This window comes from Trachurus japonicus, chromosome 12 (genome assembly GCF_045865225.1).
Source record: "Trachurus japonicus isolate A0001 chromosome 12, Traja_1.0".
In the NCBI taxonomy this organism is placed as follows: Eukaryota; Metazoa; Chordata; class Actinopteri; order Carangiformes; family Carangidae; genus Trachurus; species Trachurus japonicus.
Window position 1 is genome coordinate 11,989,132 of NC_140918.1, and position 20,410 is coordinate 12,009,541.

The window sequence follows — 20,410 nt, forward strand, 5'->3', positions numbered from 1 at the left end:
CCATGTGGGGTACACAGCTTTCAAAACGGAAATTAGTGCCTTTACCCATCCGAGCACAAAAATACTCATGTTCTTTGTTTGTCTGTGTGTGTCCATCAGTAAGAATGGATGCGGAGCCAAGCTGTGTTGGGTTCAGGGACGCCTTTTTTGTTGGTTTTTAAAATTAGCATCTGTCAGTGAAGTCATATTATGTTCCTGGATGTGTCTTTAAGGGATGAAAGTTGTTCTCAGAGCAGCCGAGAAGGCTTTGAACTGCACAGTAAATCATTTTCTATTGTTTCCTGGGACAAGACCATTTCATGTAAACTGATACTTGTTATTATGATGAACCTATGCATAATGAAAAAGGGGCCTTGAGTTTCATGGGATTTTATGGTCTGATACACCCTGTAGGATAATTCACAAATAAAGAGCCATAGCAACCTTTTCACATTACTCAGCAAAGTGTCTTTCTGTGTGAGTAACTGATGTCAGATGCACCAGATGTCGGATACATCCTGGATGTAACATTGTACCAACACAGAGGATGTAAGGTTACTTAGAGGTCTAAACAAGAAAGCGAGCTTGATGAGACCATAAAATCTCTGAAATGTGATACTGCAGACCTTCTTGTCCATACAGGATCTCTCTCCCCGCGTCAGGGTGTTGCGGGTTCCCTGTGCATACACACACTGTTTGCTCCCCATATGGGAAAGTACTGAAGCTAAAAGCACACAAAAGCCTGAACTGTCTGAATTGCGCCAGTTCGGGGGAGAGGAGATTGAGGCCTTGCTTCACAGTCTGGCTCATCCTTTGGGAAAATAAAGTTGTGCAGGAATTTTTTTTTTACCTAAACCATGCATTTGGTCCGTAAAAGTAAAGAGCATGCGTTTGCCCCTCTTTGTTGAGACTGTACAGACTGTCGCCTAAACTGCCAAAAAAATGTTGGTGTCGTGCAGGGACGGTGGCAGGAAATCTTCTGTGACCACAGGAAGTGGCCGGTCAAAGCAGCAGCGGCGAGGGAGCACCACTCCATCCAGGGGAAAAATGCGCTTAGCAAACTTAGGTCTGCTGCCTTTCCCATCCTGTGGTCACTATAAAGCATCTCAGACCAACGTGGTGAACATGAATGTGCGCTAAGTGCATCTTACCAACATCATGTGACACGAATGTACAGTTTGCTAGCTCCCTCCACCTACGTAGCTACTATTGCCAGTGGCACTGTGGCCCTACTCTGGGCCTTCAATAAGACCGGCATGAAACAAAGCAATAAAAACAATGGCCTGACCCCGTGTCAGATGGAAGCTGAGCATATTGACGGTTTTTCATTATGAAATCTATTAGTTTCATACTGACTCGTGTGCCTGAACACTGCAGTAACTCAAACATAGTTTAAATGAAGACAATAAATTAAACACAGGTCAACCTAAAATCAATCACAATGCTCACAATGAGACCAGCACAGTCAACAACCAGCCACTTGTGCCCATGAAGCAGTCAACAAAGACATCCTGCTTTATCATGACAGCCAGGTGAAGCAAAGATGCAGTTTCTATTCATTATTAAGAAACATCCTCAACCAAATAGGCTACACATAGACTGTAAAAAGAAGGCTACACTGATAATTTGCCCACGGTAAAATATCGCGAGATCTCCTCCTCCGTCAGAGACATGGAGTTGACAAATGTAAACAAATCCAGATGGGGTAGTAGTACATTCATTCACCTATGAAAAGTCACAATTTCGTTGTTGACACGTTTCTGTCAAACACAGAAAATCCAACTTACGGTCAGTCAGGAGAGAAGCCTCACTCTTCTATTCAGGGAGTGGATGTGTAGCTAGTAGCCTGAAGGTTGTTGTGATTTTGTTTGAAGCTAACCTAGCTAGGCTGGCTAACACACTGTGGTCCACTTTCCATCCTCCTGACTTCTTTGAAGGATGACCAGATGGATTCCTACTGGTTTGGAGTCGTCGAGGAGGTTAAAGCTCCGCCGGGATCCACCGTGGACATATTTCCGATGGTGGTGGCAGGTGGAAGCCAAAATTTGCATTAGTTCAGCAGCTGTCTACATTGGAGTAGTACCATGGATAAATGAAATGAAATGAAAAATGAAAGACAGGGCAGTGAGCACAGTCCTCCATACAACGCCTCACTGATTAATCCACATGGTCGTTACCGATTAAAGACAAGCGGAGGGATCCGAGCAGCCGCAGCTACCGCCAGGTGAGGAGGCCGAAGCGCAGCACCCAACAGGTAGCATATGGTGGACCTTTCAAGATAATGTCTTTTTTTTCTGAAAAGATAATCTTGAAAAACGGAGTTTCAATCAATCCAGCAACCACACATTCTTCAAATTTCTCTTCCTTGTTCTTCCTACTTTTTTACTTTTGGTCTTGTTTTCTCCTTGCTCCTCATATGGCTCACTTTGACAACTGTTGATGAAGATGTAGCGAAATAGTTCCGCCCACAATTTAACAACATATGATTGGCTAAGACACCTGTCAATATCAAATGCATCTGTATTCACTGACACTAAGCGTAAACCTTCATTACAGCCAGAGTAGGCCTCTTGGTTACAGAGCTACTGAAGGCCCTGTCTGCCATCCATTTCCACCATTCAATTACATTAACCCATTGTTTGCCAAGAAGGGTTTATAACAAGTAGGACAATCTAGAAATGATTACTATAATCTAAATGAGTGAATACAAACAAGCAAGCAGACAAATAAATAAATAAATATAATATTTTAAAAGGAGTAGCTATAAAATACTTTTCAATATTTCCTTTATTGAGTACCTTGAAGGCCCAGAGGTTTCCCCTCTGACTGCCTGTCAAGCCTTTTACACTCACACAGCAGACATAGTAGCCTACTGTTTACAGTAATGACAGGGGCAAATTTACTGCTCTATTTTGAAGCAGTTTGCCCTTGATTCCCCCAAGCAGATGCAAACAAATGTAATTAGGCTATAGCCTCCTGAAATTGTTAAAATTGCTGTCTCTGTTGCTATTAATACAACATAATAACCTGCTTAGCTTCTCCTTGTATTGTAGAGACAGACATTAGTGGTCATAACAAATCCCTGTTTGGCTGCCTATAGCTTAAGTGCACTTTTGTCTACTGTACACATGAGAATCTCCATGATCAGAGTGATGCAAATAATCTCTTCCTTGAAGCCTTAATGACCCAGTGATTAATACTAGACACGAATTGTATTATTAATGACCTTTGACATGTGGCAGACAGTACGTTTCCATCTGTCTGTCTCCAGTCCTCAGTTTTACATTAGCTGCAGCTGCTGTTCTCCACATTGGCCTCAATGCTTGCCAGCAATCCGTGTGCCAACTTTCTTTGGATGATGAAAAGGTCAATAGTGCGTGAAAGAAGACAGACAAGATGATGGGCCATGATTACATCTATTTTGACAGCTAGAATTAATCTATCTATCTATCTATCTATCTATCTATCTATCTATCTATCTATCTATCTATCTATCTATCTATCTATCTATCTATCTATCTATCTATCTATCTATCTATCTATCGATACTGGTGATGTGTTGACTTCCTTATGTGTGCAGGTCAGCATCTTTGACAGTGGCGCTGCTGAATCCACCCGGCAATGACACAAGCGCTGTCTGTGTTTCATTACCAACCATCTCTCCTGGGCAGATTTACATCAAAGTCAATGTATACGCACGAGTGCCCTGTTAACAGCGAAAACTATCAACAAGAACATGCAACAGAGGAAACATGAACTTCACATTGCCAGTCAGTGCTGTCAACCCTTTAAATACCCCCACCGAAGCAGCCTTCCCTCTTAAAGTGTGCACAGTAGGGCCTCCATGACCCACATGTGTTAAAGACAAATATAACCCTCTGCTACCAAAGCTGCTACCTCAAGAGCCGTGTGTTTCTGTTGAGATTCCTGCTGGAGAGTCTCATGAGGTGAGAGGAGGGCATGTTTCTTGCTGGGCTGTTGCTGTGCTAATCGCTGGAGAGGATGTGAAAGAGGAAGGGCTTCAGAGCTGTCACAGATGGAAGCACTCATACTCACACACACAGAGAGAGAAAATGGAAAAAAAAACTGATCCATTGCTCCATCCAACAAACGCACAAAGATTTAAGAGTTCAGTAAGGTTGGGATTTAAGAAGCTATCCTTCATTGTGGGGCAGGTTCATGCACAGTCCACGATCAGACGCTGCCCACGCAAACTACTGTGAGTCACAAAGACATAGGTGGAGGCAGAAAGAAGGACATGGAGGCGAGGGCAGGTCATGCAGTGTATCAGAAACACACAGGCATAAGCTCTTGGATATAAATTTTGTTTTTGCTGCCGCTGCTGAATGCCTAATACACTCGCAGGCTTTGTATGAATCAATGTGATGAGTCAGTGGCTATTTGGTCTACATACTGAATTAGACGCCATATGTGGTCCCCTTCACAGCCCTTTTGGTGTGATACACTCACTGTGATACCCCCCTCACTTGCATTGCCGCCCCTCCCTCACTATTTTCCTCCCATACCATGTGTCACAGAGCGTCTGGGAACTGAGCAACAGCCCTGTGGAGAGACGAGATGAGGGCGAAGACTTCACACTGAATTCTGACTCATCGTACATGTGTTTGACCGACTGTTACAACTGAATGAATGATACACTTGATGTGGCTTTCTTTTGTAAGACAGATATGGGAATGCAACAGGGTGTTTTCCTCACACAATAAGATACACAAGGTCACAAAGTGAAGACGCGAACTGAAAATAACAGCACCATCATAAACGACAGATTTTAGATTCTCCAAATTGTGTAACATAAAATTATAGGAGACTTTTGGGGGATAGTTATGTGAGTAGGTTGATACTTTCTGTGAGCCCTGAGTTTGCTTTGCTTACCATAAATGTTACAATTTCCTATTCCCAGTCAGAAACTTCAACTGGAAAGACCCCTGAAAGTCAGATTTCTGGCTCGGAAAGTTGGAAGAACCGCACAAACCTCAACCTCAAAATCCAAGATGGCTATTATGCCCGTCAACAGAAGTGAAAGTTGTACTAATATCCTGTTTATTGCCCCCTTCTGTCTTATTTCCATCTCATTAAATCAGTCTCACAAACAGTATTGTCCCACTTCAGTCTGTTGACATGCTGCTACTGTGCTGAGTACCGCAGAGTATGTCAGTGTCAGCTGTACTAGGATGTGACCATCTCGTCACTCGCAGCTACGACATCTGACTTCTGAGGTAACTTGAACGCAACATCGGTCTACTGCTTGTCTTCACGCACTTGCCAGACAATCACCGGAGATTCCTGGAAGTTCGTGTGCCTGGCAACACAATAAAAATAGCAAATTATCATTTTTAAACTCCACTTTTCTTTCTCCGTTTGAACAGCTGAGACGTATCATGCTAATTAGTGAAGTGTAGAAGTTGTAAAAGGCAGATTTTGTTCCTCTCCAACAGAGTCCGTCTCTCTGTTTCTCTCCACTAAGCATAAGCCAACCACCTGCTGGCTGCAGCCTTATGTAAGACACGACAGTGGTCATTAATCCTCCGCTTTTAACTGCAAGAAATCAAATAAGTGCATTTTCTGAAATGTAAAACTTATCCTTTTACCTATTAAATTTTCCATTTGATCTCCACTCTGCTTTTGCCCCCTGTCTCCATCCTTTATCCTGACTCAATAAACAGATATCACAGAGTTAGACCTGGGAACAGGCGAGTGTGGCAGCTGACACAGGGAACCTGATCCCTGGGCTTTCCAGCACCGTCGCTTGTGCACTGCAGACATTCCTGGCGCACGGCGGTCATCATATCTCACCCCCCCCCTTCTACCTTCTACCTCAGCTCATGCCCTGTTTTACCCTCTACCTCAGCTCATGCCCTGTTTGCCTTCGTATCTTTCTATTCCATTATCACAGCAGGTGGGGAAGGAAACAAATTGCATACATCGTTTTCGGTCCTCCCTGCCATTTTGTCAACATTTTTTTCCCCTCCTTGTCCTTTCCTCCCACTCCTGTTTGAAATCTTTTGTTCTCCTTTTAACACTGTGGGCATGCTGTGCCTGTTTGCAGTCATCCTCACACATGCAGCACAACCATACATTACCACACATTTACCATCGAGACATAATTGAGCTCTCTTGTCTGTTTGTTCAGCCAACAGCCAGAGAGGAGGGAGGTGGTGGGGGGGTGGTCAGTGTTTCTGGATGGCACATGCAACAGTCTTGCCATCTGCATGTCCTGCGCCACAATTAGAAGTGGCTCGCAATATGCTGGTCTAACAGAGCCACTGAATTTTAATGATGTGTCTTCTAAAACCTACCTGAAAGTACAGAAGACCGATGCTCTGCACCTGAACAACAGCTGTTGCTATAGTTACCCAGCATAACATTGTTGCTAATGTGCCTAATGCTGGGAGTGTGGCTTTTAGTAATTTTCACAATATATTTCACAGATTCCCAGCATTGCCCACCCAGGTGTTACACACACATGCACGCACGCCAACACACACACACACACACACACACATAGAAAGTTATGTGCTTGTTTCCACTGGTGCATCACTCTGGTCGGGTCTCTGTGACACTTAGTGCTGGTGACAGAGCTGGATGAGTTCTGTCACTAGTTTAACACAGTGGAAATAGATCACATTAACGAAGCATTAAGCACTCAAGTCCATTAGAAAACGAGCATTGCTAGAAGTTTGTTTGAAGTCTGAAGTGCAGTGCAGTCACCAAAAGCACTGATGTGTCTGATCATTGTTCAGTGAGCTAATGACCTCCTCTGTTTATGGTCTGTCTTGAAAGTGAAAAAAAAAACATGCAAAATGTCCAAACCTCCAAAAAACCTTATTACCATATTCATCTATATGGTCGAAAATGTGGTATTACTAGTGCAATTTCTGAGAAGTTCAGCTCCAGAGCTATCTGCTTAAAATGTAAATTACATATCTGCAAATAATGACTCTATCTATCCAGGTTTGAATCCATCAGCCAGACTATTTGGCGGCAGCATCTTCATATTCCTATTACACAGTCCTATTATATGTCAGTGTGGCTCAATATCAGTGGAGATACTGAACATTAATCCACCAATATTCAGGTAAAACAACACCTCACAATAAAAACCGCATGATATCAAACTGCAGACTCACCTTTCGGATAAACAACCTTGTTGAATCCCCTCAGCCGTGACGTGTGGTGATGCACAACTATTTTACCCAATCCAGGGACAGGATATCAATCAACAACAACAGAAATCCTGGGGCCGAGACAAACATGAAGTTGTACTCCAGCTCTGCTGCTGCTGCTCCTCCTCCTCCTCTCAGTGTGAGCTGAGTGGATTGAGTTAGCTGAAGCTCAGACAAGCTGTTACAAACTTTTCCCCTGACTGCTCACACCATCTGCATGCTGCTGAGAAAGTCTCCGTTGTGGACAGGATGGGTCTGTCGCGGTCAGCACAGTCACACATGGGGCAGCATTACAGAGGGAGTCCGCCCAGACACATGCACACCACATGCACCAGCACCACACACTCTCTCTCTCCCAACACTGGAGCCTATGCAGCCCTCGCTCTTCCAGTCATCGTAGCCGGTGAGAAGCTCACACTGAGTCTGAGAAGAGTGTGTGTGTGTGTATGTTGGTTACAGAGGAGGAGGAGGTGGTGGGAGGAGGAGAGAGGGAGGGGGAAAGTGTGTGTGTGTGTGTGTTAGAGAGAGAGCATGTTTGAGGAAGTCTTAAGATGAGAGCTCTAACTGAGCAGTGCTCCAGCAGTGCAACTGACTTTCCCTTGTATTTCAGATCACACACAAACAACTTTGTGTTCCACTCTGCTGAAAATGCAAACAGGCAGGGAATGACCAAACTTTGCTATGGATTGTGTTCTGAATTTTCCATATACATGCTCTGTGAGTAGTCCAGCATACAGACACTGAGGACTGGCTCCGGCTTTAAGGCGTCTTCAAGATGACATATACAAATGACTGCGTGCATGCAGCTTGACAAACATTTATTTAGTGACTCCATCCTCACTTTGGTGCGAGTCCAGCTGTATACACACTAGTGGGGAGTGCATCTTGTTTACTTGGGAGTGCCGATTCCATAGTCTCACGGTAACACCCTCTGAAGAAGAGTTTGTAATATACAGTATGAATGAACATGTTAAATGTGTATAATTAATGGGGATGATGTCAAAGTGAAAGTCTTTATTTTGTAGTTATGGATGTTTTGGTGTGTGTGCGCTACATTCCTGAGCTCAATCATGCAATCATTGAGCTCCTTATCTACTTCTCACAATCTGTTTAATAATCAGACACAGGCTATTGATTTATTATACAGGAGAAGAGGCAAAAATGAAAAAAGTTCATTTCTATAATGCAGGGCTGTCATGCAAGCTATAAAAATGAAATATGGGTAGTTATGAGGTAGTTACATACAATAGAGTGTAATATATACCATATGAGAAAGTTGGAAGTCACTTAAAGGGTGAAGTCAAAGGAAGATAGCAGGGGTTGGATGAATTAATTTTATCTAATGGAGATGCATATAAATCTAATTTAATGTTTCAAATGTGTTTCAAACTCAGCTAAAAAAAAGTGTATGAAGAATCTTTTGGACAACTTCAGCCAACATGTTAATTTATATTATCAATGTAGCACAGATACAGAACCTTAGCAGAACTTGATTGTATCCTTGGCAGGTGTCCATTGCCTGCACTGGCTCATTATTAATTAGAAATTAAATTCCAATCTATACAGGAGGCAGCTGATATGTCAACTATAATTACTTCCTCAAAATCTAATCATCAGGATGGAAATGAGTTTATTTACAAACTTGCGGGGGTAAATCTGACTAGTGTCTATAGAGAAGCTGGTTGACTGACTGCCCTGGTGCTGAATATGGAGGAGGTGACTTGTCAACAAACATGATCCTGGCTGGGTTATTACCGTAAGGCGTCACAGGGTCAAGTGTAGGGTCAGGCTAAGCACATCATGTATTGATCTGTTTGAGGCAGCAGCGCGGTCAGGGTTGATGATGTATATTGTCACACTGTCACTGTTGGGCTTTCTATTAGCATCTGTCAAATGATCGATCATAGAGCCAGGAGCAGAACATGAATCTGTCCAAAACACTTTTCTGTATGACCGTGGCCAGAGTTTGAAGCTATATTTGCAGTTGTTCTCATCAAATTTATTACTTTTGTTTTACAATAAAAACAAGACCAAAATAGATCCTTGGGTGTGAGAAATTCAACCCAAGACAAATCTTTGAACTGTTTTTATAGAAACCTGACATATCTGGCATTCCATAAAAAAAATCAATACAATTTGGACAAGATAGATATATAATGTTTCTATATAATTTGTTTATGCCTCCTGAGACCCATCAGCTCTATCTTGGGACTCTATCTTGGGATCTTACACTCATAACATACTTAATAGCCCTGGTTATTTGCACTTAAATTGTTCATTTGTTTCTATAGCACAGCTAAGAAATGATCAGTCTGCTACACTGACCTTGGTACAGCCACTGAATCCCTTGCTTGCTGCACAGTAACTGTATAACTGGTCATAATTTTTATTTGCAGCTGTATACACATATATATTCAACAGTCAACAGTTAAATGTAGTAGAGTTCATTTCTTTCAATAAAACATAATCGCTGCTCAGAAGGTGAGTGAGTTAGACACCATGAAAAGCCTCATTAGATCACACAAAGATTAAATGAAATGCAGAGAACAAACAACAGTAGCCCCTCAGCCATCTGTCCTCCGCCATCCCTCAGCATGTTTTATTATATTTGCGGGACGTGGAATGCTTAACACGAAACTCTGTGACCTTGTGACGTAAGAAGTGGCCATCTGTAAACAAACTGGGGCTGCATCTCCTCCCCTGGGATACTCTATCTGATAGGAGATAACTCTTATGATCAGAACGGATGAATCTCCGCAGAGGAATCCTCTGGGAATTGAACTCTCCTCAATGGGTCTGCTGTTCTCATGGCCTTCGACTCGGAGGGTTTGGACAGTTGGTGACTTCTGGACAGATAATGAAAATCTTCGGAGGCCCCCGTAGACAAAAAAAAAATCTCCCAGTGGACCAAGATGACACTAGAACACAGTTCCTTTTTGATTATATCATTTTCAGGCTTCTAGCATTGCATGTGCTAAGGAGGCAGTAACTGAACAACAGTGGTTGGGTGTGTGTGTTTGTGTGTAGTATGACCTCTGTTGGCATGGTGTCTGACCATGGCAGCAGTTCCTGTTTGCATCAAGGTATTAACAAGTGGAGACAGGCCACTAACTTCTTGATCTCTACTTAAGTGTTTTAATTGAAGACTTTGTTAAAACATATTGAACTTTCACAAATAGACGGGGTGTGAACCGGCTGTAGCCAAGGAGAGCAGTCCCAAATAACCAAAGAGGCTCTTTAGACTTTTATTTGAAGCAGAAATAATCAATGCTTTGATAGTAATGATAGTGGGAAAAGCTTGAAAAGCCCAACTCCAAGCAGCAAAGAGTGAGCAGAGAGCTGACGAAGCAGCTAAACAGCCAAATATATGTCTAATATCTGCTAAAACAGAGATGAAGAGGGTGAATATTGGACTTCAATTCACCAAGTAAACACCAACTTCTACTTGCTTTTAATCTGCTGGACATATTACAGTAATGGGGAACTGACTCATTAACTTCAATGGGATGGTGATAAGGTGTCCGTGTTCAGGGCTCATTTCTGCTGCCCCCATATGGCCAAGTTCAGTTATCGCCAATCTGATATCTTAAAAAAAAGTGACCATGACAAAAAAATGTAAAAGTAATGAATAAAATTATAAAATAGGGCTTCTTGGTGGCCTAGGGATTTAACATGCATCATGATCCACAGTATTTGGGTGGTTTGCAAATGATCCCATCTCTCTCCTCCTTCAATTCCTCTCAGCTCTCTATTACTGACTTTAATGACAGCACAAAATGGAGAAAAGGAGATTGTTGATTGTACTTATTCTCAAGTTTAGGAAGGAGTTGTTGTCCGTCAAGGTCAGGGTCACTCCCACCATTCTTGTATAGGCATCACTGTGCTTCTCATTTGGTCTCCTGGCCTGTATGGACACAGAATAACACAGTAGGGAGGTCACTTCTCTCCCTTTTTACTTGCTGACAGTTGTTTTGAAACATCAACACAAACACATAGACCCATGCAAAGACTTGCACACTGCAGCATGTGTGTATGTGCACTCACACATCTTTATTTTATTTATCTATCTGTCCTCAGGGTATTTTCCTACCTCCTGCCTACTTTAATATGAAAACCCCGGTTGACCCTGGTTTCCATTAACTGGAAACATCACTTAACCTCTGCTTATGCCAATGCTGTGGGACATGAATTATCTATGAACAACTGTACAGAGATCATATCATCCTTTATTTCCAGTACTCAGTTATTCTATTTTTCCCTTTATCTATAGTCTTTTCTTTACTGCTGCGGCCGTCCAATTCTCCATCAGATAAAGTTGATGTGTTCTTGAGAGGCAGCAGTGCAGCTTTCCACCACAACAAAGATCAAACCTGATTGTTTCCCTTGATGCAATATTGCTCTCTGGTGGTGACTTTTGGACTTGGAAAAAAAAGAAGCTTGTTTACAGCTACTTCAGTTTATCTTCAAAGTTTTGCATGCATCTTAAAAGTCACCAAAGTCACATTAATATATTAGCCAACTTGAAGAAATTATTCTTATGTTGATTTATGGTACTTTGGCAGTAGCTCATCATTAATGTTATACAACTCTAGTCAGACTTTCAGTGTTGCAAATAGACAAAATGTCAAATTAAAATAACCAAGGTGAAATTTGAATGTCAAAGTATTTGTCAGAGCTTCAGGATAAATTGAATGGAAAGCAAATGCAAAATAACTGTGTGATACAATACTATCAGGGAGCCACCAGAGGTCCATGTGTCATAGCAAAACAAGGCAGCACACAGTGCATGCATTTCAAAAACCTGCACTAAATGTATGCTATTTATTGATACTTTATCACTGCCTCTGTACTTTTGTTTTATCATTATGACGTATAATCGTTAGCAGCATACAAATATTCAATCATCCACACGTGTAATCATTCAGAAACAGGTAAGGAGCTCCATGGGAGAATTGACTCACAGGGGTTGAGCTGACAGAGCGACCACACAGATATCCACTCTTTACAACTGTGGTAAGCAGAAAAGCTTCTGCTTCTTGTGACGTTATGGTCAGAATATGGCATTAACAGTGTGAGTACATGGACCCAGCCTGCTTTGTATCAACAGTCCAGGCTGCTGGTGGTGGTGGGATGATGTGGGGGCTGTTTTCTTGGCTCCTTATTACCAATCAATGATTGTTTGAATGCCTCAGAGTGACCATGTGCATCCCTTTATGGCACTGTTTACCACTCTCTAATGGCTCCTTCTAGCATGTTAATGCATCAAGTCATGGAGCAGAAGTCCACCTCATGCTGGTTTCATGAACATGACTGTATTCATTGGACTTCATTGGTTCCAGGTCTGAATCCAGTCAGGAGAAAATCGGAAAAATGACATAATCACAATTAGTGAGACAGAATTTTTAAGCAAAACACAGCCATCCAATTAATCATGAACAGAACACCATGCTGCCAGTCATATGGCAGGAAACCACACTTAAAGTAGCACAATTACATCAAGAGATTGTGACAATTATGAAACATGTTGACCTGCTAAAACTAACCTACAAAAACTTGGCGTAGTCTTTTGGGGTCAGCCGTTATTGACAGTAAACCATTTGGAAAATGTTCCTTCTGACGTCACATTGTCAAGAAAGAAAGAGACAATCCTCCCCCCGGGGGTCAGCGGTCTGTCAGGTCACTGAGGTCAAGGCCGCTGGAGTAGCCACTGCCAGTTTACTGCGACATGTTTCTGAGAACCATTAAGACAAAGAAGAGAAAAAAAAGTAGGGGGAAACCCTGAGATGACGGAGCCACAGAATTCATTAATCAGACTGGCCTCCATTAGCTGAATCAAGTGACGTGACAGTATGTGCGCTAAAGAGCCTCCTGTTTCAATTCACAAGCCTCACTTGTGATATCTGCTATCAGTGTAATCAATCAGACCACTAATTTCCTTGTTTGCAGTGTTTATGTGTTGTCTCCAATACGCCTTGTCATTCTGCAGCTACAATAAACAACCTGTTGAGGCAGAGCCAAACTGTAAATACCAGAACATCTATTTGCAGTAAATCAGTGTTATTTACTACTCCGTTCACGCACCTTTGTTTCTGCAGAGGCGGCAGTGACGTGTTCAGGGAGTCAGATAAAGGGTATTTCTCACCAACGCTTTCCTGTTATTTTCCAGGGTCCTTTGTTTGGTTGCGAGGCCTCGGCCTGTCGGTTCTCAGGGGAATGAGAGGAACATTGGAGTCTGAGCACGAAGAGCACTCCTGCCCTCATACGCAAGACGGCTCCCATACCTGTATCGTTATGTGTGTGTGTGTGTGTGTGTGTGTGTGTGTGTGTGTGTGTGTGTGTGTGTATGTGTATGCGTGTGTGCATATTTGTGTGTGCATGTGTGTCACCTCGTCCCTGGATTGAGTAGATACATCCATGTTACAGATTCGTGGCCTTCAGAGAACTTTATCCTTCATGAATTTGTCTCTTATGTAATGATACAAAACTGTGAAATTCCTGTTAATGAATTCAACTTTTCATTAATATTTATCAACACTTTGGTTTTAATACTGAATTACCCTCAGAAAATGGAGAAATAAGAAGAAAAAACTGTCCTACATTTATTTATAAGTTTGATCCTGCAGAATTGTAGAAATGTATTTTCCTTCTTTTTTTATATGTATATATATTTCAGGAATCCTTAAATACTTTTTTTTTTTTATTTACAGAGGAGATGACTTCAAACTACAATGTGTATCACAGTATTAGAATAACTGGTATTAATCTAATGCATGTTTATCCTGTTTAATAATGTGTCTCAAGGACAGTGTGTTTGTTGATGAGTTTTAGGTGTTGAGCTTTCATATAAATAATAATGGAATAAAGTGGATAGGAAGTGTCCTCTTCTGACTCCTGACAAGAGGACAAGGCCTTTGCTGTGTTGTGTGTCACTTCTACATCCCAAGCTTTTGGAAGTGTCACTTGAAAAAATCCTTGCTTTTAAATTCCTATCCTGGACAGACACAACAACAACAGGAAGAAGGACCATTTTCACAGGTGTCAGGAAGCACAGGAAATAAACAAGCTGAATACTGGAAAACATTTTTGTACCAGCAAGAGTCAGAGGTGAGGCTCATAAGAGATATTTTTAACTTGGACAGGATTATTTTTGAAATTTGGTTCAAAATGTTTGGTATGTATTTATTTTAATTTCCATTGGATGTTTTTATACTTTAACTCTGGATGTGTTTTTATAGAGGAACAAAGAGAAAAGGCGTCTTCCTCTAATAAAGGGTCACTCACCATGTTTGATCATGAATGATTTTAGGTTTCATTCTTGCCTTTAAATTCAGAATCACAGAGATAATGAATATTTGAGCAACTCATTGAGGTTAACCTTATCACAAACTAGCACAAACAGGAATACATTTAATTTGAAAAAGTAACAACTCATGGCTAAATGCATCATTAATTAGTTTAGTCTGATGCAATTGGATTTGCAAGCTACTTACATTTACACAGATTCAAATGAAACCAAAATATTCTGGATTTAGAGAGAAACAGTCCCAGGGCTCCTTTATTTATACTTTATAAACTTATTTATAAACTTACTAAAATTCCTACTCGTATGCAAATTGGTGCTGAATATTAGGATGCTGCTCACTCACAAAATGAGGATATCTTGTTTCTGCTCTCTCAGGAAAATGAATCAGTTCAGCTGAAATTCTCAGGATTGTGAGAAGAGCTGAAAGACTGTCATGATTTTTTCTCTTTCTCCAGGGAGGAAATTCTTCTCAAGAAAAGACCTTGAGCATTGTCTCAAAATTTAAATAATTTCTATTCACAACTTTTTTTTTCTTTCTTTCCCCCCATGTTGACACATGACTCTGTATTTTGGCTCATCCCAAGATCGTCATCTATTTCAATGCTGCGTTGTTCTCAGAACAAAGTTTTTCTAAAATTCTTCAAATAGCAAAAGTTAGAGTTTCTCTAAATTCTTTCCAACCAGAAAAAATGTCTTTTACGAAACTTGCAAATTGCGTCTTTGCCCTTCACTTCTTCTACTAATAGCGGTGGAAGTATTTTTACATGAGATGTTTTCTGCATGGGAACAAAGAATATTTTGCCATTTGTGGAGGCTGAGAAAAGCACTGCGTTCCACAGCATAAAAGTCAAGGATGCCTGGATCATTCTCAGCATTAATAATAACTCCTTTTTGCCCCAGTTTTTTGATATACTGTCACATATGAACATGGGAAACAAGAAATCCTCTCGCTCATAAGACATTCTTCTCTCCAGACGTTTAAACATTTTTTTCTACCTCTGATACAGTAAACGAATGTCTTCTTGTGAATATAAACAACTTGTCTCCTTTTTTTTTCTTTAATTCCCATTCAGAAATTAATCTCCCACAGTCTCTCATAGTTGTTTTGATAGTTGTGCAACATGTAGAGGTGACAAATTCCTCTGGAGAGCATAAAGCATATAAAGTGCGCACACAAGTTCTAAACTTTGCATTTCAGCCGCCGTTTTATTTGACTTTAATTGTGGACCAGGAAAAAGCACCAGTACCACAGATGTCTTAGTGAGAACTTTCATTGCAATATGATGCAAACCTCCAACCTCTGCTTTCTTTAACCCATGATATGAATTCAGCTATCCAATTCTGGTGTTTTAATCTTACAGATTATATCGTTTCTGTGCCACTGTGACAGAGATATGTCATTTTACTGCAAAGAGAGAATCTACTGTATCAGATGGACAGCTGCAGAGGCTGCAGCGTTCATGCTGTTGACCTTCAGAGTAAAAGTGGCTGAAGTAAAGACAGGCACACAAAGCCCTGATATCTGAGCATTAAAAAGAGTAATGAAACAAAACAAAAGATCTGTACAGAGAGACTCTTTACCTAAAGATACTGTAACACTTTCTTTGAGTTCAGAGAGTGTTGATTCTCCCAGTGCTTTTGTCTTCCCCACACTTTGTATTTAATTTACTTTAACCATGTTATTTGATCTTTATTTGTTCATCTCACTAGTGTGTGTTATGTTCCTTTACTTTGCAGCACTTCTATTTGTTCACCTAGACATGTTTAAATCATGTAACTATTGTATATTGAATTCATTTTGTGGATAAAGTATATATTTCTCTGTTGATCAGTGTATCATAAAACCACCGAATGTCTCTTTGTCACTGTTTTTCTATGAAAAATACAAACAACAAAAAGCTAGGCAATAAAAGTCAATGACAGCAGTCAGTGATAACTTTGGTTTAATTGTAAGACCATTCTCTACATTGGCTGGTGTCATATACATGATATTTCCCATGTTTTCATATATACAGTACAAATAAAAATATCATTATGGAGAACTTGAATATTGCTGTATACAGTTTGAAAGTTACGGAACTGCCTTTCCTTGTGACATCAACTCTTACTCTTACTTAAAACACTGTTGCATGAAGGCACACTAACTCAGGTCGACACTGGAGCTAACAGATGGATCATTTAGTTAATTTACTCCACAAACAGATACACAGCAATAAACGTGAGACAAAGAGCGATAATAACATAGTCTGCATATTTCATTAGAAAAAGATGATGTTGTCAAACAAGGGCCGAACAAACCAAATAAAACTTGCTGTAAAAAATTCTCATCATTTAACATAATAAAATATATCTTTCAGATCATTTATAAGTTAATGCTACATTTACACTGAATAGATTCAGTCTTGTCAGCACTTGTCAGCGAGGGTTGAGCCGCTTCGGAGCAGTGGATCTGTCTGTGCGTTGGTCTGTGCTCTGAGCAGTGCTGACCTCTCCTGAGCCGCCATCTCCCCCTGGAAATACAAGGGAGACAATTCAGTAATCTTTCAATTAATGCAGTTACTTAGTCCTTTTTGTGAGACATTTGACTGTTTGACTGGAGCTCACTGGGAATTTACAGATGATCCAAATGCTTAAAAAAACATTATCTTTATACTTTTAAAAATCTTCAATAATTTTCACCTGCTTGTGGCTCAGTCTTGAGCTTGCTGGCAATTTTGGCAAAGAATTTGAGGGTGAGACAAGCTCCAGTCTCTCTGTCACAAATGCCTCCTTTGCAGTTGCATGTGTTGCGGCATTCAACCCCATAGGATCCAAACAGACAGTCTGGAAAGGAAAAAATAAAAAATTAGGACCAAAGAATAATTTGAATGGATCTGTAGGGATCATACTTTTTAGATATAGTGTTAAACTGATGTGTGAGCACCAGATGTTTCAGTGCCTTAACTCAAAGGCAAATATAAATTAGGGATAAATCATCAAGTTAAATAACCAATTCACATTAGAGAAGAAGATGCACATGTACCTACCTATAAGCAATGGTTATATGACAATGGTGCTGTTTATGGTGATAAAAAAAAAACAAATAGAGCCCAAAAGATGGTAATGAGATAAAGGGACAGATTTGGTGCAGCAGAGCATCACTCTGATGAGGACGCATCATGCAGGAACAGCAGCAAGATTTTTTTTTTTTTTTTTCAATAAATAATAATAATAAATGTGAATGTAGGCTATACCTTTGCAGATCCCATATTCGTCACCGTAATCGTCCTCGTCTTTGTAGAACTCGCAGAATAAACCCGGTCCGCACTTCACCCCGTGCATCCCCGACACCGTGCGGTAACAGTGCTCTCCTCTGCCGGCTGCGCAGACCTGACAACAGCCGCAGTCATCCAGGACCGTCCGTGTGCACCGCTGCGTGCCGCCGCACCGCTCCGGGTTGCATCTGTCGGGGCAGTTCACCGCGTACTTGACGCTGGCGCTCCACGCCTCAGCATCCCGCAGCAGAAGTGAGGACAGCACTGTGATGAGGAGCAGAGACATCACTGGATGCAGAGAGAGAGAGAGAGAAGACTGTTGCTGCTGCTGTGGGCTTTAGGATGAGCGGTTTGTTCGGGGGAGAGCCGGAGAAGAGGGTCGCCTCTGGAAGACTTGAGTGGAGTGACCTCTGGTTCATCAGGTTGCATGGTTATCAGGGATGAACAACTTTGTTTTGCACATGGCTTGCCCCTCGTCAATTTCCTCATTCCGGTGTTGTCGTCCCTTTTGCCAGTCAGCCCCCTTTTTAGAAATCCGGCTTGGAAGTGGGATTAACTCCGCACCGCCATCCAGGAATTGAAATCCGTGTGACCTGATGTCATAAGTTATCTTTGGTTTGTTTTTGTGTGAGTGACGGAACCCCTAAACCCCCAGACTGGCCCGGCTGACCCGGCTTTGAAGCAGTCAGTTCAATGCAACAAGATGTTTTCAGTCACAACATCCTATGACAGGAAAACATAGGCTACTGACAATTAACAGGTCAATTTTATCAAAATTGTGTAAAAAAAAGAAGAAAAAAGAAAGAAAGAAAGAGAAATAGATCACAAATAGACACACAACTGGATTTAACAGAGCCTATTGTATTTGATCTTTATGTCTTTTAGATGAAGAACTGACTAAAAATACAAATAGGCCTAATAAAATGTTAATAATTCACACCATAAACAGCAGCAATTTAGCAACTTTTTAAATTTGAGTGTCAAGTTTCTAACAAGTCTGACTTTAAGCAGTTGATTTTGTTTTTAAGCTTTATAAATGATGCAAATTATCTAATTGTTCAATAAAAGAGGATTGTTAGACCTTATTATGGCACAATAACGACATAAACAGCAGAATTCACACAAATGTGAAGTGTGCTACAGGCTACTACTGCAGCAATTCAGTGCTGCAGCATCATAAACTTTCACGACTCACAAAATTGAAAATGGTCAAGTTTTTGGCTGAATCCCTGTTGTGGGCCGAGGTCCAAGAACAATGGATCCTACATTTCCCATGATGCAACATCATCAAGGTTATTTTCTCAGGCATGACAAAGCTCCTTCCAGAGCCAGTGAGGACATTATGCGTCTGTTTTCACATGCTTGACCTTCACGTGTTACAGCATGGACATACTTCTTTAGGAAGCCTATTTTTGTCCTATCCTGTTTATTATAGGCTGCTGCTGTTGCTGTGCTAATAAATAAATATTTGCATAATAAAAAAGGAAGGTAGACTGAAGGATGGTTTTGTTATTTTAACATACCGGTAGATTCATAAATCTTAGGGTGGATTTTAGGGTGGGGGGGTGTGGAGAGGCCTGAGCCCCAGAAACATTTACACAATAGGCTAATTCTTGAAACTTGTAACACAGGTCTCCAGTCTGGATGGAAAAAGGGAAGAAAGAAAAAAACATTGCCAATTCAAAACATAATGGTGATGATGATTATGATAATGCTATGATTATGATGATGTTGGATGGTGGTGGTGATGATGATGATGATGAGGATGACGATGATGAGGGGGGGTATGATGATGATGATGATGATGGTGGTGCTGCGTCCTGACTCCGTGACGCAGGGTGGCGGTACCGCAGTCCTCCAGCGGAGTGTGGCCGAGACTGGAGCCGACGAAGAAGAAGGGGAACTGGGGAAAGCAGCTAGAGAAGGTTGATATGATATTCGCGTCCAAGGGAGACCTCACTGGGACGGGACAGGTAACGCAAACCATTTATCGGCGGAGGCTTTTTACTGTCAAGGTAACTTACATGTCTGCGGTGCGGTCTATTTTTAAAATTGCACCCAGGGCTTAACATGGGGACGAGCCGCGGGACTGTTTGCGTTTTTACCCGAGAGCTGTCAGCGGACAAGCGGAGGGGCTTGGTCAGGTTTTTGACAGCCATGGAGCAGCAGCAGCAGCAGCAGCAGCAGACTAGCAACTGCACTGCAGCCAAGCAGCCAGCGTTAGCTCAGCTGTCACCGCAGATGCAGAATAATGTTACCGGTGTTTGTGAATGACTAGACGGCGGAGACTATAGACCGCGTTAAAAAACAACAACAACAACAACAACAACAAAAAAACCCCCCACATAATATGTTGTTGTTTATCTGTGGGGAGGGAAAAAATAGCTTTAGCTGTAACGACGAGCTAACTGAGAGGAGGAAAAGCGAGTAGGTAAAACGATAAGGCTGCAGAAATTGTTGACAGACGTTTCAAAGTAAGGAGCTACATACTAGCAAGGATGGACAATGTCGTTAATTGTGCATAAATGAAATTATCCTGGAGCACGAGTCCCCAACTCATCGCTTAACTTGTGTCAACATGTCCGTGTAGCTACCTGATATTTAATATAACGGTGTGTGTGTGTGTGTGTGTGTGTGTGTGTGTGTGTGTGTGTGTGTGTGTGTGTGTGTGTGTGTGTGTGTGTGTCCTC

At 41.4% G+C, this 20,410-nt stretch overlaps 3 protein-coding genes across 11 annotated transcripts in view; 1 reads left to right on the forward strand and 2 right to left on the reverse strand.

Annotated features, from left to right (window-relative positions):
* arhgap24 (Rho GTPase activating protein 24) overlaps nucleotides 1–7,588 on the reverse strand; it is a 67,976-nt gene extending 60,388 nt beyond the window's left edge. The window contains exon 1 of the mRNA XM_085793172.1: nucleotides 7,128–7,588. The gene's annotated coding sequence lies outside the window, so the exon portion shown is untranslated. The remainder of the gene's footprint in view (nucleotides 1–7,127) is intronic.
* Nucleotides 7,589–16,392: 8,804 nt separating this feature from the next.
* esm1 (endothelial cell-specific molecule 1) lies at nucleotides 16,393–18,125 on the reverse strand. The gene is made up of 3 exons (XM_085793196.1): nucleotides 17,700–18,125; nucleotides 17,146–17,289; nucleotides 16,393–16,976 (listed from the first exon to the last, which is right to left on the reverse strand). Exons 1-3 carry the CDS (start codon nucleotides 18,004–18,006, stop codon nucleotides 16,882–16,884), a joined length of 546 nt encoding a protein of 181 aa, XP_085649322.1. The 5' UTR covers nucleotides 18,007–18,125; the 3' UTR covers nucleotides 16,393–16,881.
* Nucleotides 18,126–19,554: 1,429 nt separating this feature from the next.
* Nucleotides 19,555–20,410, forward strand: part of LOC146977189 (putative E3 ubiquitin-protein ligase HERC1) — a 41,294-nt gene continuing 40,438 nt past the window's right edge. For 6 of the 9 annotated variants that reach the window (XM_085793203.1, XM_085793204.1, XM_085793205.1 and 3 more), the window contains exon 1: nucleotides 19,622–19,735. The gene's annotated coding sequence lies outside the window, so the exon portion shown is untranslated. Of the gene's footprint in view, nucleotides 19,736–20,050; nucleotides 20,152–20,410 lie in introns of those variants that run through there. The other 3 variants (XM_085793198.1, XM_085793201.1, XM_085793199.1) reach the window with 2 other exon arrangements.